This window comes from Pseudocercospora fijiensis (genome assembly GCF_000340215.1).
Source record: "Pseudocercospora fijiensis CIRAD86 unplaced genomic scaffold MYCFIscaffold_11, whole genome shotgun sequence".
Classification (NCBI taxonomy): Eukaryota; Fungi; Ascomycota; class Dothideomycetes; order Mycosphaerellales; family Mycosphaerellaceae; genus Pseudocercospora; species Pseudocercospora fijiensis.
Window position 1 is genome coordinate 1,412,439 of NW_006921542.1, and position 20,472 is coordinate 1,432,910.

The 20,472-nt window shown below is 44.2% G+C and overlaps 2 protein-coding genes across 2 annotated transcripts; one reads left to right on the forward strand and one right to left on the reverse strand.

Annotated features, from left to right (window-relative positions):
- Positions 1 to 4,058: 4,058 nt before the first annotated feature.
- MYCFIDRAFT_179777 (uncharacterized protein) lies at positions 4,059 to 8,546 on the forward strand (the record flags this gene model as incomplete). Its single annotated transcript, XM_007933764.1, has 22 exons — positions 4,059 to 4,084; positions 4,129 to 4,142; positions 4,203 to 4,244; positions 4,270 to 4,298; positions 4,334 to 4,358; positions 4,386 to 4,417; positions 4,449 to 4,514; positions 4,553 to 4,764; positions 4,796 to 4,865; positions 4,897 to 4,997; positions 5,024 to 5,032; positions 5,062 to 5,098; positions 5,134 to 5,195; positions 5,244 to 5,376; positions 5,424 to 5,504; positions 5,532 to 5,639; positions 5,669 to 5,790; positions 5,820 to 5,844; positions 5,878 to 6,052; positions 6,082 to 6,164; positions 6,211 to 8,499; positions 8,526 to 8,546. 22 exons carry the CDS (start codon positions 4,059 to 4,061, stop codon positions 8,544 to 8,546), a joined length of 3,762 nt encoding a protein of 1,253 aa, XP_007931955.1.
- Positions 8,547 to 8,571: 25 nt separating this feature from the next.
- On the reverse strand, positions 8,572 to 19,877 carry MYCFIDRAFT_179778 (uncharacterized protein; the record flags this gene model as incomplete). The annotated part of the gene is made up of 14 exons (XM_007933765.1): positions 8,572 to 8,748; positions 8,776 to 9,128; positions 9,159 to 9,241; positions 9,271 to 9,320; positions 9,346 to 9,683; positions 9,710 to 10,024; positions 10,053 to 10,078; positions 10,111 to 10,144; positions 10,178 to 10,187; positions 10,221 to 10,516; positions 10,544 to 10,700; positions 10,729 to 10,747; positions 10,783 to 10,915; positions 19,865 to 19,877. The coding sequence occupies 14 exons, from the start codon at positions 19,875 to 19,877 to the stop codon at positions 8,572 to 8,574; spliced, it is 2,004 nt and encodes a 667-aa protein (XP_007931956.1).
- Between the last annotated feature and the right edge of the window lie 595 nt (positions 19,878 to 20,472).

Here is a 20,472-nt window from a genome sequence, read left to right on the forward strand (position 1 = left end):
TAGTGCTATTATCGTATAGTACTATTAGCGTATAGTGCTATTAGGGGATTGTAGTACTATTAGCGCATTATAGTATTGCCTTTGTTATAGGACCTAAGGTTAGAGGGCACGTAATAGTAACTTGAATTGTTAACTAATTATAGCGCGCGCTCGATTTTGCGGGCGTATCTTTAAAATTTAGCCCCCCTACGCTAATACTACTACTACTGCCTCCTTACTACTAATATTAGCTACGTTATTAGTAGCAATCTGATTTGTTCTCGAGCTCTACGCTAGACTAAACAGACACCTTCTACAACCTTCGTCGTAAGCTCCTTAGGTTGCTCTAGGTGCCTATTTTTAGTCTATCGCTCCGCTCGAAACATTCTCGCGGCGTTTAGCTACTATAAACTAGTATCGTAACGACGAAGCTCGCATCGCTAATTTTGAATAGGATGTTTCCTCCGTTGTATACAACTATAGTTGTTGATTACTAATTACTCTATAATTAATAGTTACTATAATCGCTATAACTATAATTATAATTATAGAGTCAGTAATTAGTAACTATAATTAGTAATTAGTCGGCTGTTTCTAGGCTATACTAGGGTGTATATTACACCTATAGAAGGTATCAAATTTGCACTGTTTCTACCTGTTTCTATAGACAATAATATATCCGTAATAGGCGACTTTTATCGAGAGGTAAGTAAATCGAATATAGGTATAGGAAGTCGCTAATTTAGACAGGTTACCGAGTTACTAGTGCCTTCTTAAGAGGAAGAGCTATTGTTATCGCTATCGCTATTACAGACCTCTAACCTATTAACTATAGCCTTCTTAGTAACGTAGAGCTATTACCTACAGTTGTTGCTAAAGGATATACTAGCTACCTATCTAACTCTTAGCTAAACCGACTATTGTATTACTCCTACTTAGCTCTACTTCTAACAAGCCGGTATACTGTCCTTTATCGACGAAGTAGTATAGAATAACTTCGAGTAGTATATCGGAGAGGCGGAAAAGGAAGGCTTATAGTTGCTATATCGGAGGGTTATAAGGAAGACGACAAAGAGCCTTCGGTATGCTTAGGAGATCGTTAAGAGGGCTAGTAACTACTAAGAGCGTATTACTAATAGCCTTTAGAAGGTATATAAAGGTATAGAACGGAAGGGCAGGCGGATAGCACTAGGCTCTCGTCGTTACTTCAAATTCGGAAGGAGGTGTATCTACTCCGAAGAGTGCTTTCTCGGGCTAAAATCGTAGTGTCCGCTACGACAGGTATATTTTAAGGCTCGTATCGATAAGGTACTATACCGTATAATCGATAGCGAGGGTAGTAAGGGCGACAATAAGGTTATTATTGTTAATTAGGTATAGAATTAGTCGAAGAATAGTATTTAAGCTTACTATCGCGCCTATAAAGATTGCGTTATATTAGCCCTTAGGGTCTAGCTAAGCCTAATCGGAAAGCGTCGCTTAGTACGGACGGCAAGGTCCGTACGGCTTAGCCGTACGCTAGCAAACTCAAATCTCGACTTTTATTGTTTAATTCAAGACAGCTATACCTTCGAGATGCGAGATAACCTCCGTAAGATATATAAACCAACTTAGAAAGTGCTAGAAAATTATATAAATACCTAGGCATCGAGACGGGAAAGCGACCTACTAGATCGGATACTATTCCGTAAAGATTCGAGCGATCTAAGCGACATTCTAACCTCCGAAGCTAATAAGCCGCCGTCTCTAATACTAGACGATAGCTTATTCCTTTAGTCTACCTCGTAGTCCTCGAATATAGTACAGTCGATAGCGATAGCGATACCGATACCGATACTCGCCGAGTTAAGAAAGAGAAGGAAAGGTAGGAACCGCCTAGATCCGGCGTTATAGGAGTATACGAGAGCACTAAAGGATAGTAAGCCTTTAAAAGTAGATAGAGGCAGGTATAAGGTATTCTACTGTAGACACTACAACGATAACGACCCTAACCGGTACGCCTCTAATTCTAGTAACGCGCCTTAGTACCTAGCTAAGAAGTACTTTATCTTTGTCGGTATTAAGAAACGGAAGCTCGAAGGCAATTATTAATAGAAGAAACAGACATAGATTGACCTCTCGGCGCTATAGAAGAAGTAAGGCGTTATTAACTCGGACAAGACTATTAATATCCTATAAGGAGCCGCCGATAAGGACAAGTTTAGGTACGCTCTCGCTCGCTATGCTACAGCTAGCAGCATTCCTTACAACGTACTAGTTACGAAGGAATTTAGAGACCTTATATTAGCGGTTAATCCTTACGTAGAAAGCGTACTTCTAAAGAGCTATACCTTACTATATCCTCGTGTTCTATACAACTTCGAGAGCTAGCGAGAACGAGTTAAGATAGTACTATTAGAAGCACTTAGCTGTCTTCACTTCTATACTAATATATAGAAGTTACAGTACGGCTATAAGTTCTTCTAGGCGATTAATTGCTAGTATATTAATCTACGCGGTTAACTAGTCTAAATACTGCTAGATTTACTACAACTTCCGCCTAGTTCTTATACTAGTAACTTCCTTGCCGAGAGCGTCTTGCCTTGCTTCTCAACCTTCGAGATTGCTAATAGTAGGCTTAGCTAGATAACGACTAATAGCGGCTCTAATAATAACACCCTTTGTCTTACTATTAAGCGCTTTATAGACTCGCAAGGCTACTCGTAGAAGAACCGCCGCCTCCGCTATATTAGTTACATTCTCAATCGTGTAACTATAGCCTTTATATTTACTAAGGACGTAGAGGCCGCTAAAAGTGAGGAATTTGATTAAATAGTGCTTAGCAACGATAGCGACAATATCTCTATATCGAGGTAGCTCGATATAGACGTAGAGTGCTTCGTTAAATAAGGACTATTACAACGGCTATTTATACTCGCTAAGCTTCTACGGAAGAACGACTATAACAACATCTTCTAAGAGGTCTATAAAGCCTAGCTACAACTGCTATATACAGTGCTAAAGATCCCCGGTAAAACACGCTAGAATAGTTAGCTTCTAATAATAGAAGAGGCTATTTAAACAAGGCCGATTTTAAACACCTTCTTCGACAGAATGCCGTACCTACGCGAGTTTAGCCTATCCGAGGACGATTAGAAGGTGCTAGCTTATATACGGAGGTTTCTTAGTCCCTTTAAAGAGGTCACTCTTCGGCTATAAGGCTATACTGTTACATTCGATATATATTAAGAGTCTATAGAATACCTAAGAAGCTACTTTATACGCTTAGCTAGCGAGAACGCTTACCGGACGGTCCTTATTAGGTCTATTAATATAGCAAGGACGCTATTCGACAAGTACTATATCCTTAACTAAAAGAGCCCTCTCTACGTTACTATAGTATTGCTATATCTAAGCCGACGACTTGCCTAGCTTAGAGGCCGCTCCGTAGTAGACATAGACACTACCTTGTTACAGTCTATAGCGCTTTAGAAGGACTATAAGATACGCTTCGGAAATAGCCGTTAACTACTAGCTACGCTATAGCGCTTATTTGAAGGACTATCGGACCTCGAGCGCTAGCAAATTAAGTCTCAAACTAACCTAGTTGCTACTAATAATAACCCCTTCGAAGCCTTCATTTATACTAGTCTAATAGCACTGCTACTAGTTAGCGAGAAGCCTATTCTTATAAGCCCTATCGACTAGTAGGTTTAATAGCGGAAGACCTGCGATCTAGCACTATAGTAACTAGCTATTAATACATTGTTAGCCTTCGCTATATCCGCTAAGTTAGAGAGGACCTTTAGTATAAGCCGCCGTACTACTAGATAGGACCGTATACGTATAAGTAGCGACTATATTCGTATAAATGAGTGCTCGAAGAACTAGACAAGAACAGGGGTTGCTAAGGTACTATTAGAACTAGCTATACTAGAAGAGGTAGAAGAAGGGCTATTGCTAGCCTTATATTTAGTCTTAGGTGCTAGCAACAACGACGACGGCTTATAAATCTATCTCCTTCTTAACCCTAAGCATTACTAGGTACTGATTATATAATTACGTGACTATAAATACTGATTATTCACTTATTATTAACTATGATTGTGATTACAGGCGCTGACTAGTGAGTACTCAGTATTTAACAACTATGTATGCAATAGGCAAAAGCCACTCCCAATTTCGTGACTTCCTAGGAGCTGTACTTTTGCGAAATCCGGCATCTCTTTGCTGATGCATCTGAGAATGCCTTGCACGGCTCTGCCGGATCGTGGACGTGATGGTTGGTGGTGTTGACTGCCTATTTCTTAGCCAGGTCGAAAGCGAATTGTGCTGTTTCTGTCCACTTCCGGTTCTCAATGTGATGGCTCGTAAGTCAAATCACAGCCCAGATTCCCCTCGTGATGCCACAAACAACAATGTGAAAGATTGTCCCGTGGACAAGATGAACGGTGCTGCCGTCAGCAATGGCTGAATAAATTTGGTCAAAGCCGAGCTTGGTGGCTTCCATACTTGAGACCGAGAGCTTGCCGCAAATTCGGGCCGATGACATCCAGGTCTGAGCGAAGTACGGAGAGCATTGAGCCAACTACAGCAGCGGTATCCTGAACGAAGAGAGATCTGTACATCTCCATCGACTTTGCATTGCGGTGATCGGCTGATTGTGGAAGGCAGGAGCAGAGTGCCCCTCCACTTGGGCTGGAGAGAGAGGTCGCCCGGGATGAGGAGAACTGCCTCACGAGCTCGAAGCGCCGGCACCTATAAGCAGCGGAGCATGAAGCGTCTGGCGTCTTGGTGGGGCTGGGAGTCTGGTATCGAGAGCTTGGCAGACCCGAAGAGCTGTTGTCAAGGGCTCAGGCTTTGTTGCCATCACACCATTACCTCATTGCGCCAGGGTGGATGACGGGGTGAGAGCAGCAGGGCTGGCTTCGATCGCAGGTTCTGGTCTTGGGTAGAGAATCAGCATTCGCTGGCGTAGCAGTACGCACATGGAAATTCGCGATGCTTCGGGCGGGCGAAGGCGTGGGGAAGCGAAGTCAGTCAGCATGGTGAGCAGCCACTGCAGTGATGCGGGGTGTGAACAGGGTTTTGGCTTGATGAAAGCATAACCAAAGACATGTCCGCAAACGATGAAGGAAACGTGCACCCGGTACGGCAATTCCATCACGAGGAAAGCGAGTGACGGGCAGGTTGCAAGCCATGTGTCATCTCATGAGCATCGCATCGCACCATATCGCGTGATGAACGTACAAAAACCACCTGTCGCTCGGCCGGTGGCAGTGGAGAGAAGACTCGGTGTACTTCACCGCAGCTGCAATGGATCAGTCTGGGTCATTCTTGATCATGCACCAATGGATCAGAGTCACTGAGGCTTGGATGGCGCAATCTTGGGGCTCGGAGTTCTGCAGCGTGCAGCAGGTGGGATGATACGCTGCGCTGCAGTAGTCGCCGCGGGGGGTGGTGAGACGACTGCATTCTACGACGAACTGGATGCGGCGGTGTTCTTCTTTGGTGGCATGGTTATGATGTTGATGCATTGCGCAGAGGTACTGTCAATGCGCGTGCAATGTGAGCAAGACTTCGAGGTCGGGCTTGGATTTCCAGTGACTCGGAGTAATGCATTGACGCCCGCTCAACATACACGGCGGCTGCACTCAATGTGTTCGCTACCAAAATGTCTCGTCGCAAGAATACTTTGTCGCCTTGCAAGAATGTTACGTCGCACGAAGCCAGGCAGGTCAGGATGATGACTGAAACCTGGACAGAGGCTGGGCGATTTTGGTTGGGCAAGCTTGAAAATCGCCCAACAGCCGGTCAGGTTTGCAGTCTGAAGTCTCGAATCAGAATTGCCCGACCGTGAGCCAGGTCTTGAGTCATGTATGCGGGGTGTAGAAGGCTTCTTCTGTATTGCAAGCACAGCTGCGTACCGAAGGCCTTTCGCAAAACGAAACACGGAGAAATCCTAAGCAACGGCATAAAAGGTTTTGCAGGACTGGACAGCCATGGCATTCTATAAAGATTCGCTCACAACCGCGTCCATATCATGCTGTGCACCTTCTCCAAATGTCCGCCAAGCTTTCCCCGCCGACTTTGGGTGACGTGCGGCTTGATTCTGGCTTGAAGCTGGGCCGAATCCACCGACGCGGGCACTTTCTACACTTTCTACACCTTCCACAACAACGCAACCAAGACTCGCGCCCTGCTATGTCGACTCTTCTATCTACCTCTGCTGCATCTTCTACTCGCGAGTAGATAACCTTTACATTCACATCTCGCTTGGAACATCCAATTGCGCCAATTCGCGAAGCTGAACCCAACACGTCCGTCCGTCACCCTCCACTCCGACCCAGCATCGAAGCAATGGCGAGGCGCAGACCTACCATAAGCTCGCCGCCGAGCTGCTCTTCGAGTTCCTCCAGCGAAGACGAGCGACCGGAGAGTCCAGAACTCCCATCCCCCCGCAAGCAGTGCCGTGGCATCGTACGCAAGATTGATGCTGGCGACTCTGACTCCGGACTTGCCAAATTCCGCAAATGGTGGAAGTTGGTAGCGAACGGCGCGCGGAATGCGACGAGCGAGATGAAGGAGCTTATGGATGTCAAGACGTGTGACAAGGTTCAAAAGGCAATTACAGCTGAGATCAAGGACAAAAAGACTCTCCAATGCGCGCGTGCGCTTGAGCGCTCCGACTTTTGGAACTTGTCCGTATTCGACGTCTGGGGATTGTTTGGGAGCAGCGGCGCAACAAGTCGAACATTCTTGGACAAACTGAACGCTTTGGCAGCCGACTTCGAGAATGCCGAGGACGCGCTCGCGCTCATGGGAGAAGCAAGAGAGACGCGCATGAAAGTCTCAAAAAGCAAATATGAGTGGAAGCCGCAAGATTTGGACATGGCGCTCAACATGAAGCGGAAGCAAGATGCGAACAAAGCCCGGAATCTCACCTCAGGGCAAGAAGATACTCGCGGTTCTGGGAAATCACACGACGCGGAGCAAGCGACGTCCGCCTCCAATTCGGATGCAGATACGGATGAGGAAAGCGATGATCCCAACACCCAGGACGGAGCCAAGGCCAGAACCAGCAGAGACCACAGAGCACCAGGAACCAACACCGCGCCAACGACGCCGAAGCAGCTTCCTCTTCCCAACAGTAAGGCGAAGAGAAGACGAAGATTTTCCGACATCTCTCCATTGTCAAGGTCCATCGAGCGTGGACGAGGTTTGCATCAGCAGCATAGCTCGAGGTCGTCACTCTCGATTGAGCGTGGCCGAAGATTACGTCAGCCGCGTCGCTCGTCGCTTTCCCCCGCCCTCGACTTCAGCTTACCGAACTTCCTGAACCCAAAGACACGTACCACCCATCAAGGGACTCCCAAACTTGGCGCGGGTCCCACCGACTCCGAACTTCTTTCATCGCTCAGTCCGGCATCCTCTGAGCCTGACGCCGCACCCTTCTTCCAGTTCGATGGTACGCCTTGTCGCTCCTCCCGGCGGCCATCCAGCGCCTCCACTTCGTCAGAACACGGCTCACCAGGCATGGCAAGCGTCACACAGTCCTCATCGCTCGGTGCTGGGCCAGCCAGCGCCTCCAATCCGACCACGCAGGGCTCAACGAACATGGCAAGCGCCACGCAGCCCAAAGCGTTGTCCAAACGCCCCCGTCGAGACTCCTCCGACTTCGTCCAAGACTCTAATCGCTTGGATCCAAGTCGTCATCTAGCCATCCCACACACTGAGCCGCTCACTCTAGATCATCTGGGCTCGTGGATTGCTGTTCTCTCTACCATTCTGGAGCCACACACTTCCCTGAGGCGTTGCACCGTTTCCGACATCACCGAATGGATACAGAATGCCTCCCCGGCCGCCGGCAGCCAGCACATCATCGTCATCCAGGACCAAGCACTGGAGCAAATTCCAGTTGTCTTCGTCGATCGCTCGCCACACCACGCAAGAACCAACATCTATGCTGATGACGACAGCTTTCGGATCCTCCAGAGTGCCCTGACGGCCCATGTGCCCAACGTATCCCACAAGGCACCTCCGACCATGAGATCTGAGGATGTCGTAACAGCACATGGCCTTGAAGCAAGCATCCTGTCCGCATGCGTTATCACAGGCGTCCTCGGCATGCAGACGCGCAAACTCGCCACAAAGCTTGAGCGGATGATTCCTGCGGTATGGGGAAGAGCCATTCGGGTCGCGCACGAGTTCAGGGCAGGCAGTCCTACGACACAGCAAGCAGTGCTCGATCGCTGCCGAATTGCCGACTTGCCCAATTCCAGCTGGACGATCAATCCGGCCACGCTTTCACTGCCTGGGCCTTCGACAACACATGTCGAGTTGCTGCACCATTTTTTCGAAAACACCACCCTGAGCGCTTTCCGAAAAAGCCAGAACCTCAGCACTGAATGGACCCTGGTTGCCGACAACTCACGACTGGTTGTCATCATTGCCGCCGAGGTCCTCAAGAACCTTGCTGTCTCAGCCGCCTCGCCTGACGCCCCTGCTGAGCGTCAGAAGCTGCAGCAAGAGCTGGAAGGTGTACAGAAGGGCATCACCAATTTCAGCTCCATTCCGAGTGTCGTTGACGAATTGCAGAAGGCAGCTGAGCGTTTACGTGGCAGGATTGAGGAGCTTAGCGATTCGCGAGAGTCGAACGGGTGGAATTACATCAAGGACGTCATGATGAAGTTGAATGGTCAGATTGACCATCTCACACATGAGCTGAACCTGTTCCGCAGCAACGTTCAGAGCGACTTTGCCAGATGGTGTGACGAGGCCAAGAAGGAGCTGGGCTGCGATGAGACGGAGTCAAACGACTCGATGCTTTTTGGCTGAGGTGCTCAGTTGTGGCGAGGCGAGGCCATGACTGCGCTGGCCTGTGATGAGACGGACCCAAGCGACAAAATTCTTTTCGGCTGAGGCGCGCATTTCCAGCTTGCCAGATGATGTGACGATCCCATGAAGGAGTTGGGCGGTAATGAGGAGGATCGCAAATGGCGCATGGTGCTTTTTGATTGAGGTGCGCATTTCCCGCTCGCCAGATCGCGCAGCATAGCAATGGAGGATTTGGGCGGCAATGAGGAGGTCCCCAACCGACACATGATGCTTTTTGGTTGAGATGCGCAATGCAAGCTCATTCACGAACACTGTAATAACTACTGGCAAGCCTAATGCAATGTAGATGACTTCATTTCAACCTTTCCTTTCCATTACCAACTCGTCGTGCATGATCAAGAACACAATCCTTTGTGCCCGCATCTCCAGCCACTGTTCGCCAAATCTCTCCATCTTTCCGCGCAAAGTTTAGACATCAATGGGTAGACAGAAGGACGGAGGGATGGAGTTGGGAGTGTGATTTGCTAATGTAGTGCACGTATCGAACACAAAAGATGTTTTGTTCTTTTTGGGAGGAATTGAAGTGCTTTTTGTGTCCTTGTCCAGCCGAGGGTAAGAAACCTCGTTGACTTTGCGAATTGAATCGAGCTTGATGTATAGCCACATCTGATCCCCGAAATCAGCCTGAAAACTTATCAGATGTGTAGTATTGGGGAGGGAGATAGAGAAATTCGAAAACTCTACGAGTGCGAGCAAGCTCTCACCCGCGAAGAAAAGTGTACAGAAGTGAAGCCTGCGTTCAAAATCTGGGTTCTGCTTTTCTGATACTGCCTGTCGGACGCCACGCCCAAGTATGCCGAATTCTCTGACGTCTCCGTCTTCAGAATCTCACCTCGTTCGCGTCCTCCTCCACAACGTGATATGGCCATAACACCGGACTCCTCGCCAGCTGGCACTCCACACTCGACACCTACAAAGGACCCGAGACCAAGAGTGGCTAGCACCGGGACAGCCCAGCTGCACACGCCGAGCCGACCATGGCCGCTGAGATCCTCTAAGCTGGCATTGGAAGAGAAGACTCTATCGTGGAAGAGCTCCCCTCCTCTCGCGGAGAGATGGTCGCCTTCTCCATCGCCACAGCTCGCAAGCCATGTCACGGGTCCTCCAGTGCCTTTACCTTCGCCGAAGTATCTCCCAAGGAATGCAGCGCAGTGACCGCCGGTGGCATCTGATTCTGATCATCTGCGCTATGCTACAGGCTACGCTTGGAACCACTCTGGTGCTTGGTCAGATCCATCAGGTGTTCAGAAAGACGTCATGGTTGATGTGGTTGAGAAAAAGCCGGGAACTCCGAGTTCGGCTCAAGCAGAAAGGACAGCACGATCTACCAGCTTCGCGAAGGCCAAAGAAGATCATATCGACACTCTCTCAATATTAAAAACCATCCAGAAATCGACATCGATATCGCCTCTAGCATCGCAGCCTACAGACAAGCTTCCAGCGTTGAACAGCCGTCGCTCAGGTGCTGGGATCAAACGGCCAGTGGCACAGCAGTCCTCAGCTTCATCTCGAGGCGAGTCAAAGCCAGTGGAGATCCAGCAGCCGACGATGAGCACCTCACTGTCGAGGACTGATCTCCAGCACGCCGCCCCAGAAGAGCCCGAGCAGACCTGGAGCACAAGCCAAAGGACTGGAGTTACTGCAGTCCAAACGCCGAAGCCTCAGCAGTCTCGACTCGTTCCTAGACATGAGAAGGACGACCGGCGGGAATCAGGGTGCCTCCAGCTGATCACTTCGACCCATCGTGTCCGGTGGTGGGGTGCGTAGGACGTCCAGCGCCAGCGCTTCTGGCAGAGATTGAGGAGGGAGTGGGGAGCATGTTCAGCAATGTGTCGTTGGAGCTGCTGCACTTCGATAGGCAGTTTGGCAAACTGGAATAGGTACTCCAGGCCTGTAAATCGCATCGGGGACCTTTGGTGGAGTCACTCAAAGCCATTGTTCTGGATTGGGAGCGCGAGAAGGGTTGGCTTGAGCGCTGTGAACGCCTGCTGCAGAGGGCTCGATGGGAGAGAGATAAGGAGGTAGACGAGACGTGAACAAGATGTGACCAAGTTGGTTGCTACACCGAGCAGAGATCCAGTTATGCTGTATTAGGTTATTTGGTTACGAGGCGGCATTTGCGGCGGGCGCTGTATAGGAGCAGTCTTTGAGGAGGTAGAAGACGACGAAAACGAAGCCCGAGGCAACAATAAGGCAGTGCAATAGTGAGCTCGAGGAGATCTAGGTAGCGGTCGCAGCAACGGGACATCGATGCCGTAAACTCCCCTTAGTACCTGATCATTTAGCGCTCTACAGTTACTTGCCTAAGTCCGCAGTCGAGTTTTAGGAGACTAAGCTTACTTGCTCCGGAGGCGACTTAGCGAAAGCATTTAGCAGATCTATCTAGAATACGTTTAGCAAGATCGAATTACGGCGCTATTAACTGCCTAACCTAGCTCCTATTACTACGCTATAGCAGTTATATCTTCGATATAGTATAGACAAGAAGTAAGATATTTATTACGGTCGATAGCTTAGAGGCGTATCGGAGTACTCGAATATAGTATATACGTAGCGAGAATAATAACGACGATACTACGATTATATTAGAGTTAATATAGTATCTATATAGCGAGAAGGAGAGTAAGGATACTACGATTATATCGAAGTAGATATAGTATACGTATAGCGAGAATAGTGGAAATAATAATAATAGTAAAGATATTGCGATTATATTAGAGTATACGCCGATATTAACGCCCGTTAGTCGTTAATTAAATCTACGTCGGTTTAGCAAAACAAGCCTATTTCGTTAGCTAGAATTAATTAGATAAGCCCTATTTTACTCTCGTATACCTATTTATTAAAATAGCGCAATTTAGTTAGGTTTTAGATATTATTTAGTTATAGAAGGTATTATTTAGGGTAAGGTACGCCTATATATAGTATACTATATAAACTAGGTTTTTTAAGTCGCCTACTAGGGCTATAGAAACTAATCCCTATAACTCTTATTTTGCTATAATAATATACCTAAATATACTAATAATAACGTTAGAGTAGTAATAGTAGTATTCTTTACTTCGATACCGATTAATCTACTATCTAAAGGTAATATAATATCGTAGTATTACCCTTTTATAAACTCCGGAATATATTAGCTCGAATCTACTATACAAAGTATCGTCTAAGCCCTATAGTACTTATTCTATTCGAGCGGAGCGACGGCGTAGAGCTTAAGAATAAAATTAGATTAGCGCTAAGAGTACTTATATAATATTGCGATAAAGACTATTATTATTGTTTTAGTTATTAGTAACGTAAAGCAGACCTATTCTTACCTTAGGATTTAATACGTAATTATAATTCGAATTTCCGACTAATAAAAGAAGCCGCTTTTCTTTATAGGCGTATCTTTAAATTTTAGCCTTTCTATACTAATCTAATTTGTTCTAAAGCTCTACGCTAGATCTACTAGATATCTTTTATAACTATTTACTCGCTTCGCTCGCTTAGGTTACTCTAGGTACCTATTAAATCTATCGCTCCGCTTAAATTAAAGTAACCTACTTTGCTAGTAGCCTCTCTAGCTACCGCTCGATTTAATCTTTAGTTCTAGCGTAATACGCCTATCTGAGCCCTTCCGCTACGACTACTATCTTTAGTATTAGTACCCTCCTTTAAAAGTAATATCGAGGATCGCGTCGATCTGTTTCCGCTAGCGGCGAAGGTCGCTTTCTAGTAATATATTTAGTAGAAGAAGGATAAAGGACGCGATAAGATACTAATTAGTCGGGAGCGCTATCTTCGTATCCCCTAGTAGATTACTATCGATAATAAATACCCTAGAAACAACTCTAGATACGGTACGCTTATAAGGCAAGACTATAATAAGAAGGTATAGGCTTAAAGGAGGTTTAGAAATAACGCTAAAGATATACAATTATATATATAAAGGAAGGTAGACGCTGCTTCTCGGAAAATTATTTAAGTGTACGAGATTCCTACGTATTAATAACTAAACACTATACCTTTAAATACGCTTATTATAGAGCTATTATACCTCGTAAACTAGCTCTTCTATAGTATTATAAAGAAAGACATTTAGGAGCCTTTAAAGCACTACTACGTCTATAACCTCCTCGGTATATAACCTATAATTAGACCCTATAGTAGTTCGGTTTACGAACTTTAAAACATATATAGTTTAGTTTCTTAGCGGTACCCCTCCGGTTTAGTTCCGGTTTAGTTTTTTACTCCGCTAGTCTAAGCTAATTTCTAAGAAACTCTAACTAAACTACGATAATATACGACGATATACGACGACTACGGATCGAGTCCGGATCGCGACGGGGGCCCTATATTATATACGCTATATAATTATATTTCTATTTCAGGCTATTTATACGTTATAAAGGGCTACGCCCTAGGTAGAAAGTACTAGCCTTAGGCATTCGGCCTATACGATTCTAACCTACTACTTAGCGCTTAGCGTACCGTATAAAACTATTTAGATTTACGTAGATAGACTTAGCTCTTTATCGAACCTATTAAGTCTTATATCTAGTATCTATATACGAGTTACTTACCCGTAATATTAGGTTTAATCTTTATTATAGGAAACGCTAAGGTTCGTTAGGAACCTAAGTAAGATAGCTAGGGGAACGCTATTCCTACTACGCTAGAGATAACTAGGGATAAGATTTATCGTACCTTCGAGAGTCTCTATACTAGGTAATACACGATAGAAGCCTAGCTATAAGCTACGCGCTCCGCGCTCTAATACGCGAAAGTATCTCGCTAGGCCGGGTTTACCGAAGCTAATATAATATAAGACTAGTTTACGAAAGAGATCCTAAAGGGACTCCTAGAAACCCTCTCGGCTACCGGCTAAAACGTAATAGCGTTACGCGAATAGAAGCTACTATTATAGGACGGAAAGGCTAAGTCGTTCCGGGACTATCTACTACGACTAAGAAGCTCGTATCGAGTTCGTTCTAGGCTAAAACCGAAGCTCCCTAAGGATTACTCCTAGGATACTATTTACGATATCCTTCCGGTAAAGGAATACGCTAGGATACGCTACTTCTAGGAAAGAGGAAGCCTTATAAAGGAAAGGACCCCGAAGCTTTCTTCTAGTAACTCGAGGACGTCTTCGCGGATAGTAATAAAGCTACGAAGGCGCTAGAGTAACTCTAAGCTCTAAAGTATTCTTAGGAATAACCTTAGTACGACTACTAGCTAGAAGTCGACGGCCTCCTACTAAGTATAGGTAGAGACCGTTAGACTAACGATATAAAAATCGGGTACTTAAAGAATACTTTCTCGAACGCGGCTAAGACTTATACCGCCGTCGTACTAAAAATTAAGAATTACTATCTCTATATAGAGGAAGTCGAGCGAATTATAACGAACCTCGAGACGACGGACTAGTTTAAGTAGGCCGCTAAACGCTAGTAAGAAAGGAAGAAAGACGCTACGAGCCCTATAGTCGTTATCCTACCCTATACGGCTCTTACGGCGAACTCGAAGGTCGACTCTAACGGGAATATAGTTATAAACCCTACCTAAACGAAGGCTTTCTATAAAAAGAACTATAGAGGCTAATAAGGAATAATAGGAAAGTCTAGAGCTAAATAGGTCGACTCTATAGAGAGAGAGAAACGTAAGGAGAAAAGGCTCTACTTATACTATAGAGCGAGTAGATACTATATTCGCGATTACCCGTACGTACCGGCGGTTTAGCCTACTAAGAGCAGTATCGCCTTCGTATATTCTATACTAGAGGACGCGGAAGAATAGTCGGACTTAAGTAGTTCCGATTCGGGAAAAGAGTAACTCTCGCTTATAGTTAGAAGTCGAAAGTAGATAAAGTATAGATAAAGAAAAAGGAAGAAGTTAAAAAGGATACAAATAGGAACCTTATATATACCGATATAGTCCTCGAAAATAACGTCGGAACTTCTACTCTTATTAACGAAGGATACTAGTACTACGCTATAATTAACGCTAGCCTAGCTAAAGGCCTCGAGCTTAGCTATATTAGCCGTAAGTCTCGAGAGATAAAGGAAGCGTCGTCTATAATATAAGAGGCGAAAATTATTAGATTCGTCGCCTTTCGAATAGAAATTAATAGGTTCCGATAGACGATATACGCTTACGTCGTACTAGGATTAGCTTTCCCTCTTATCTTAGGCAACCTATAGAAGGTATATAATAAGGTTAGGACTATACCTAAGAAGCGACGGTACTACTATAGGAGGGCTCGGCATTAGGTTAAAGAAAGGCGCTATTACTGTAAATTCGATATAAGCGGGAATATCGCTACGATCGACGCTATAAGAGGCCTACTTACCGCGATAATCGCCGAGGATATTAAGAAAGCCCTAAAGACAAAGGAATACCCTACGATTAAGGAGCTAAAGAAGAAACTATCCCTAGAGGTTCGCGACACAGTCGCGCTACTCTATTAAAGGAACAGCGATAAGTTAGCGCCCTACCGTCCTAGTACCGATTACACAATAGAACTTCGTAAAAAACTAGACGGATCCTAGCCGCAGCTCCCCTAGGGCTAGCTCTATAGTATATCGAAATAAGAGCTCCTAGTCTTACGAAAGTTACTTAACGAGCTCTTAGAGAAGGGATTTATAAGACCTACGAACTCCGAAGCGGCGGCGCCTATACTATTTATTAAGAAACCCGAAGGAGGACTTCGGTTCTACTACGACTATAGGGCGCTTAACGCTCTTACGAAATACGATAGGTATCCCCTTCTACTAATCCTAGATACTATAAGAAACCTAACGGAAGCCTAATAGTTAACTAAGGCTAACGTAGTCTCGGCCTTTTATAAGATAAGGATAGCAAAGGGATACGAGTATAGAACGGCCCTCTGTACTAGGTTAGGTTTATTCGAGTAGTTAGTATACCCTTTTAGTTTGTCCGGAGCCCCGGTAACGTTTTAACGGTATATTAATACTCTCCTATAGGAGTATCTAGACGATTTCGCGTTAGCGTATATAGACGAGGTAGTAATCTACTCGAGCGGTATAAGGGAAGATTATTTCTATAAGATAAAGACCGTTCTTAAGAAGCTTTAGGACGGAGGCCTTTACCTCGATTTAAAGAAGAGCGAGTTCGCCTAGAAAAAGATTAAGTATCTAGGGTTTATCGTCTATGCTAATAGAGGAGGGATATTAGCCGATCCCGAAAAGGTAGAAGCTATATAAAAGTAGGTAGTATCTAAGACCTAAAAGGAAGTTCGTCGATTCTTAGTATTTACGAACTATTACTATATATTCGTACTAAACTACTCTAAGATCTCTATACTATTAACCGCGCTTACTAGTAAAGGCACCCCGTTCTCCTAGGGAGAAGAGTAGGATAAGGCGTTTAAGACGCTAAAGGACAAATTCTACCGTACCCCGGTACTTACCTAGTAGGACCCGTCCCTTCCTATCTTCCTCGAAATAGATTATAGCGGGTTCGCGATTATAGGCGCCTTTATCTAAGAAAAGGCCGGGATCCGACAACCGGTAGGCTTCTTTTTAAAGAAACTAAATAAGGTAGAGATTAACTATAATATTTATAATAAGGAGATACTCGTAGTTATATCTAGTATTAAGTTTTAGGATTCTAAGCTAAAGTCGTATAGTCCCTTTACGATTTAGACGGACTATAAGAACCTAGAATACTTTATAGTAAAGCGTGAACTATCCGAGAGATAGATCTAATAATAGGAAGAACTAGCTAAATATTAGTTTACCCTAGTCTACTAGCTAGGAGTCGAGGCTATTCTACCGGATACCTTATCGAGGAGAGAATAGGATACGTTAGGCTAAGACGATAAGCTTTCGAGGTTCCGAAGATTCCTAGAACCGGATCTCTCTCTAAACTAGCCGGAAAACGTATAAATCTCTAGTACTACGATTTAAAACTTCCTACGCGTATCCGAGGCGAGCCCGCTATCTCTACTTACGAACGAGATAGAGCCCGCGTAATCCCCGCTAGAAGGTACTAAACTATTCTAAGACCTAGAAGTAAACGACCTATAGAAAGGTATAGTTAAGAAGGATACGGTATACTAGACGGTATTATAGAAAGTCTAGGAAGGATATAGGATATTATAGCCGGAAATTAAGGCAAAGATTTAGATTAGAGACTATACGATAGACCCTAAGGGGTTCCTACGCTACCGCGGCAAGCTTTAGGTTCTAGGAGCCCTAGCTACGACGGAGGCTAAATATAAGGATATAGGATCTAAAGAACTCTAGTAGGATATACTATATACGAAGATTATCTAGTCGATCTACGACTTACTACTTTACGGCTACCTAGGCCGGGATTCTACCGCTTCTATACTAGGTCGCAACTTCTACTAGCCGCTATAGTTAAAATAGGTACGACAATTCCTACGAAACTATAACTACTGTAGACGTAATAAAGTATAGAGAGAATATAAATACGGCCTCCTAAAACTACTACCGGTACCCGACCGTTTCTTCTAGGAAATCTCGATAGACTTTATAACTAACCTACCGGAGTCCGATAGAAACTACTACCTTTAAGTAATTAAAGACCGCCTTAGTAAGTAGATTGCCCTTATCGGTACTCCCTCTATAAAAGCGGAGGAATACGTAGTTTTCTTCCTAAAATACTAGATTAGGTATTACGGACTATTCCGAGCAATTACTAGCGATAGAGGTACGAATTAGATAAGTACGTTCTAGAGAGAAATATATCGACTACTTAGTATAAAGCAAAGGTTAAGCTCCGCTTACTACCTGTAAACCGATAGAGGTCTAGAACGCGTAAATTAAGATATATAGGCTTCCCTTTAGAACTATATTAACTAAATATAGTCCGACTAGAACTAATACTTACCTATAGCGGAACTAGCGTTTAACGGGAGACACTAAGCGGGATTAGGAATAAGCTCCTTCTTCGCGACTTACGGTTACGAGTCTACTTTCCCTATAGCGCTAGAAGAGGACCTAGCTATCGACCGGCGGTTAAACGCGGCAAAACGAGCGGAGGAATTTATAGATAAAATTAAGAAGATCTCGGACCTTTATTAAGTATAGATAGGGGAAGTAGCGTAAAAATAGGAGGATATCGCGAATAAAACTAGGATCCTAGCTCTAGTATATCGCGTCGGAGATAAAGTCTAGCTCGATATAAGGAACTACTAAACCGATAGGCCTAAGCTAAGAAGAGCCTTAACTCGAAATACGCTAAGTATATAGTCGAAGAAGTATTATTACTAGTATTCGTACGACTCTCTAGGATTCCTAGTAATAATTACCTAGTATTCTATACCGACCTTCTAAGACTAGCGAGTAGAGACCCTCTACTAGGTTAGGAAATCGACGACGAATAGCCGGACCCTATTTTATTCGAGACGTACGAGGAATAGCAAGTCGAGGAGATCCTATACGCCTATAAAAAGAAACGGGGTAGAGAACGAGAAGCGCTCGTAAAGTAGAGTAGTTACTATAAACCTATATAGGAACCCCTAGATACTATTATAGATACCGTAGCGCTAGACGATTTTTAAGCGAAATGTGGACAAATTAAGACGAACGATAGACCTTTAAGAGACTAGGAGAAGAAAGGAAAGCAGAGGAAATAGGGCGGTAACCTAGAGTTTTCCCGTAGAGTAACGATTATCTAGTTATAAATTTTACGGATTTTAGTACCCTTTTAGGTCTTACTAAATAATTGGTTTGTTTAAGGATTGTTTTCGTTTACTTAAGGGATTTAGAAAAGGAGATATAATTTAGGAGTAGAGAAAGATTTTATTTAGGTATTTATAAGTAAGTATCGGATCTCCGACTAAAATTAAGAGGTCCTCTTAGGATAGAAAAAAAATATAATAATATATCCGAAACTACCTAGAGCCTACTAGAGAACCTACGGGAACTCTTAATTAGTAGCTTCTTATACCTCCGGACTATTACGATTAGTTCCGAGCCTAAGAGTAGTAAAAACCCTCCTAAAAAGAAAAGGTTAGTATAAGAACTTAGAAAACCGACGGACATCTGTAGAACACTTACGTCTAGGTTTATTAAGCTACGATATTAGCGACGGTATTCGTTATCTCCGAGGCTACCGCGCTAAAAGAAAAGGTTAGCGAGAATTTTATTATAGGAAACGAATAAAACTTACCTAGATAATAAACCCTATAGCTAAAGAGACTTTAGAGCCTTCTATACCTTAAGGACCTTAAGAAGGTTAGCGTACTTAGCGGCGACATTACTACGGGCCGTACGGATATAGCTAGGGTAGGCTACGTAGGCTATTAAAGGACTAAATAGTTAGCGAGGGTTTTAGTATAGGAATCGGAAAAACCTATAGTAGAACGTAAGGGATTCTCTTACGAGTATAGTTAGTATAAGCCCTTAAGCCGGCGGGCTTAAAGAAAGTTAGCGAATCCTATAAAGAACGAGGCGGCTACCTTATAGATTTACTAGCGCAGTCCTCGCTAGAGTTATAGCAACTACTATAGTAGATTCGACGACCTATTTAGAATAGTTAATTTTACGAAGGAAGTCGCGAAAGATAGGGTAGGAACTTGCTATAGTAGTAGTAGTAGTAGTAGGGGTAGGGGTAGGGGAATATAAAGAAAAAGAGGAAGAAGAAGGAAAAGAGGAAAATATTAATACTCCTAGAAAGCGATATAAAAGTAAAGATCGTAAAAGCGAAGAAAGGCGCGAGTATAAGTAAAGCGTTTAAAAAAACAGTTACGGCGCGTTTTAGAAGGCGGTTAGTAAGTAAAAGAGCGCGGCTTAGAAGTCGCGAATAAAGTAATAGTACCTAAAACCTAAGATATAGCAACCCCGACTAGAAAGTAGCGGAAACCCTAGGTACGCGGAAGGAAACTACGAGCGCGTTACTTTAGAAAGCTTAGATAAGTATAGATCTAATATCTAAGGTAATAGCGCTAGAAACTATAAGGGCGTTCTATCCCTATAAAGGAAAGGAGGAGGATAGGAATAATATAAAGGGCTACGCCCTAGGTAGAAAGCACTAGCCTTAGGCATTCGGCCTATACGATTCTAATCTACTACTTAGCGCTTAGCGTACCGTACAAAGTTATTCGGATTTACGTAGATAGACTTAGCTCTTTATCGAACCTATTAAGTCTTATATCTAGTATCTACGAACGCGTTACTTATCCGTAATATATATATTCTAGGTTAGGTTTTTGTCCGTAGCCGCTACGTAGCCGGCAACCCGGTCCGTATACCGGTTTCTTAGTAAACTAAACTAAACTAAACTAGAGTTTCGGCTTAGTAAACTAAATTAAACAAACCCGAACTAGTATAGGGTCTATCTATAATACCTAAAGGCGACCCTCTAGAGTATATTATTGCTAAATATACCTTATCGCGAGGCTAAATAGATTCAATTAACTTCTTAAGCGACCCTAATAGCCCTTCTCTATACCTCCCTTATATTAAGGACTATTAGACTAAGTTTTACCGAGTCTATACCCTTACTTCGAAGGAGTCCGCGGAAGTAGCTTTCTATATATAGGACTTTACCTATTTTATTAGTATTATCGTATTATATTCGATAAATAATACTAAGGAGTTTAAGGGTATTTATAAGTAGTTACTTCTATCTTATAATACT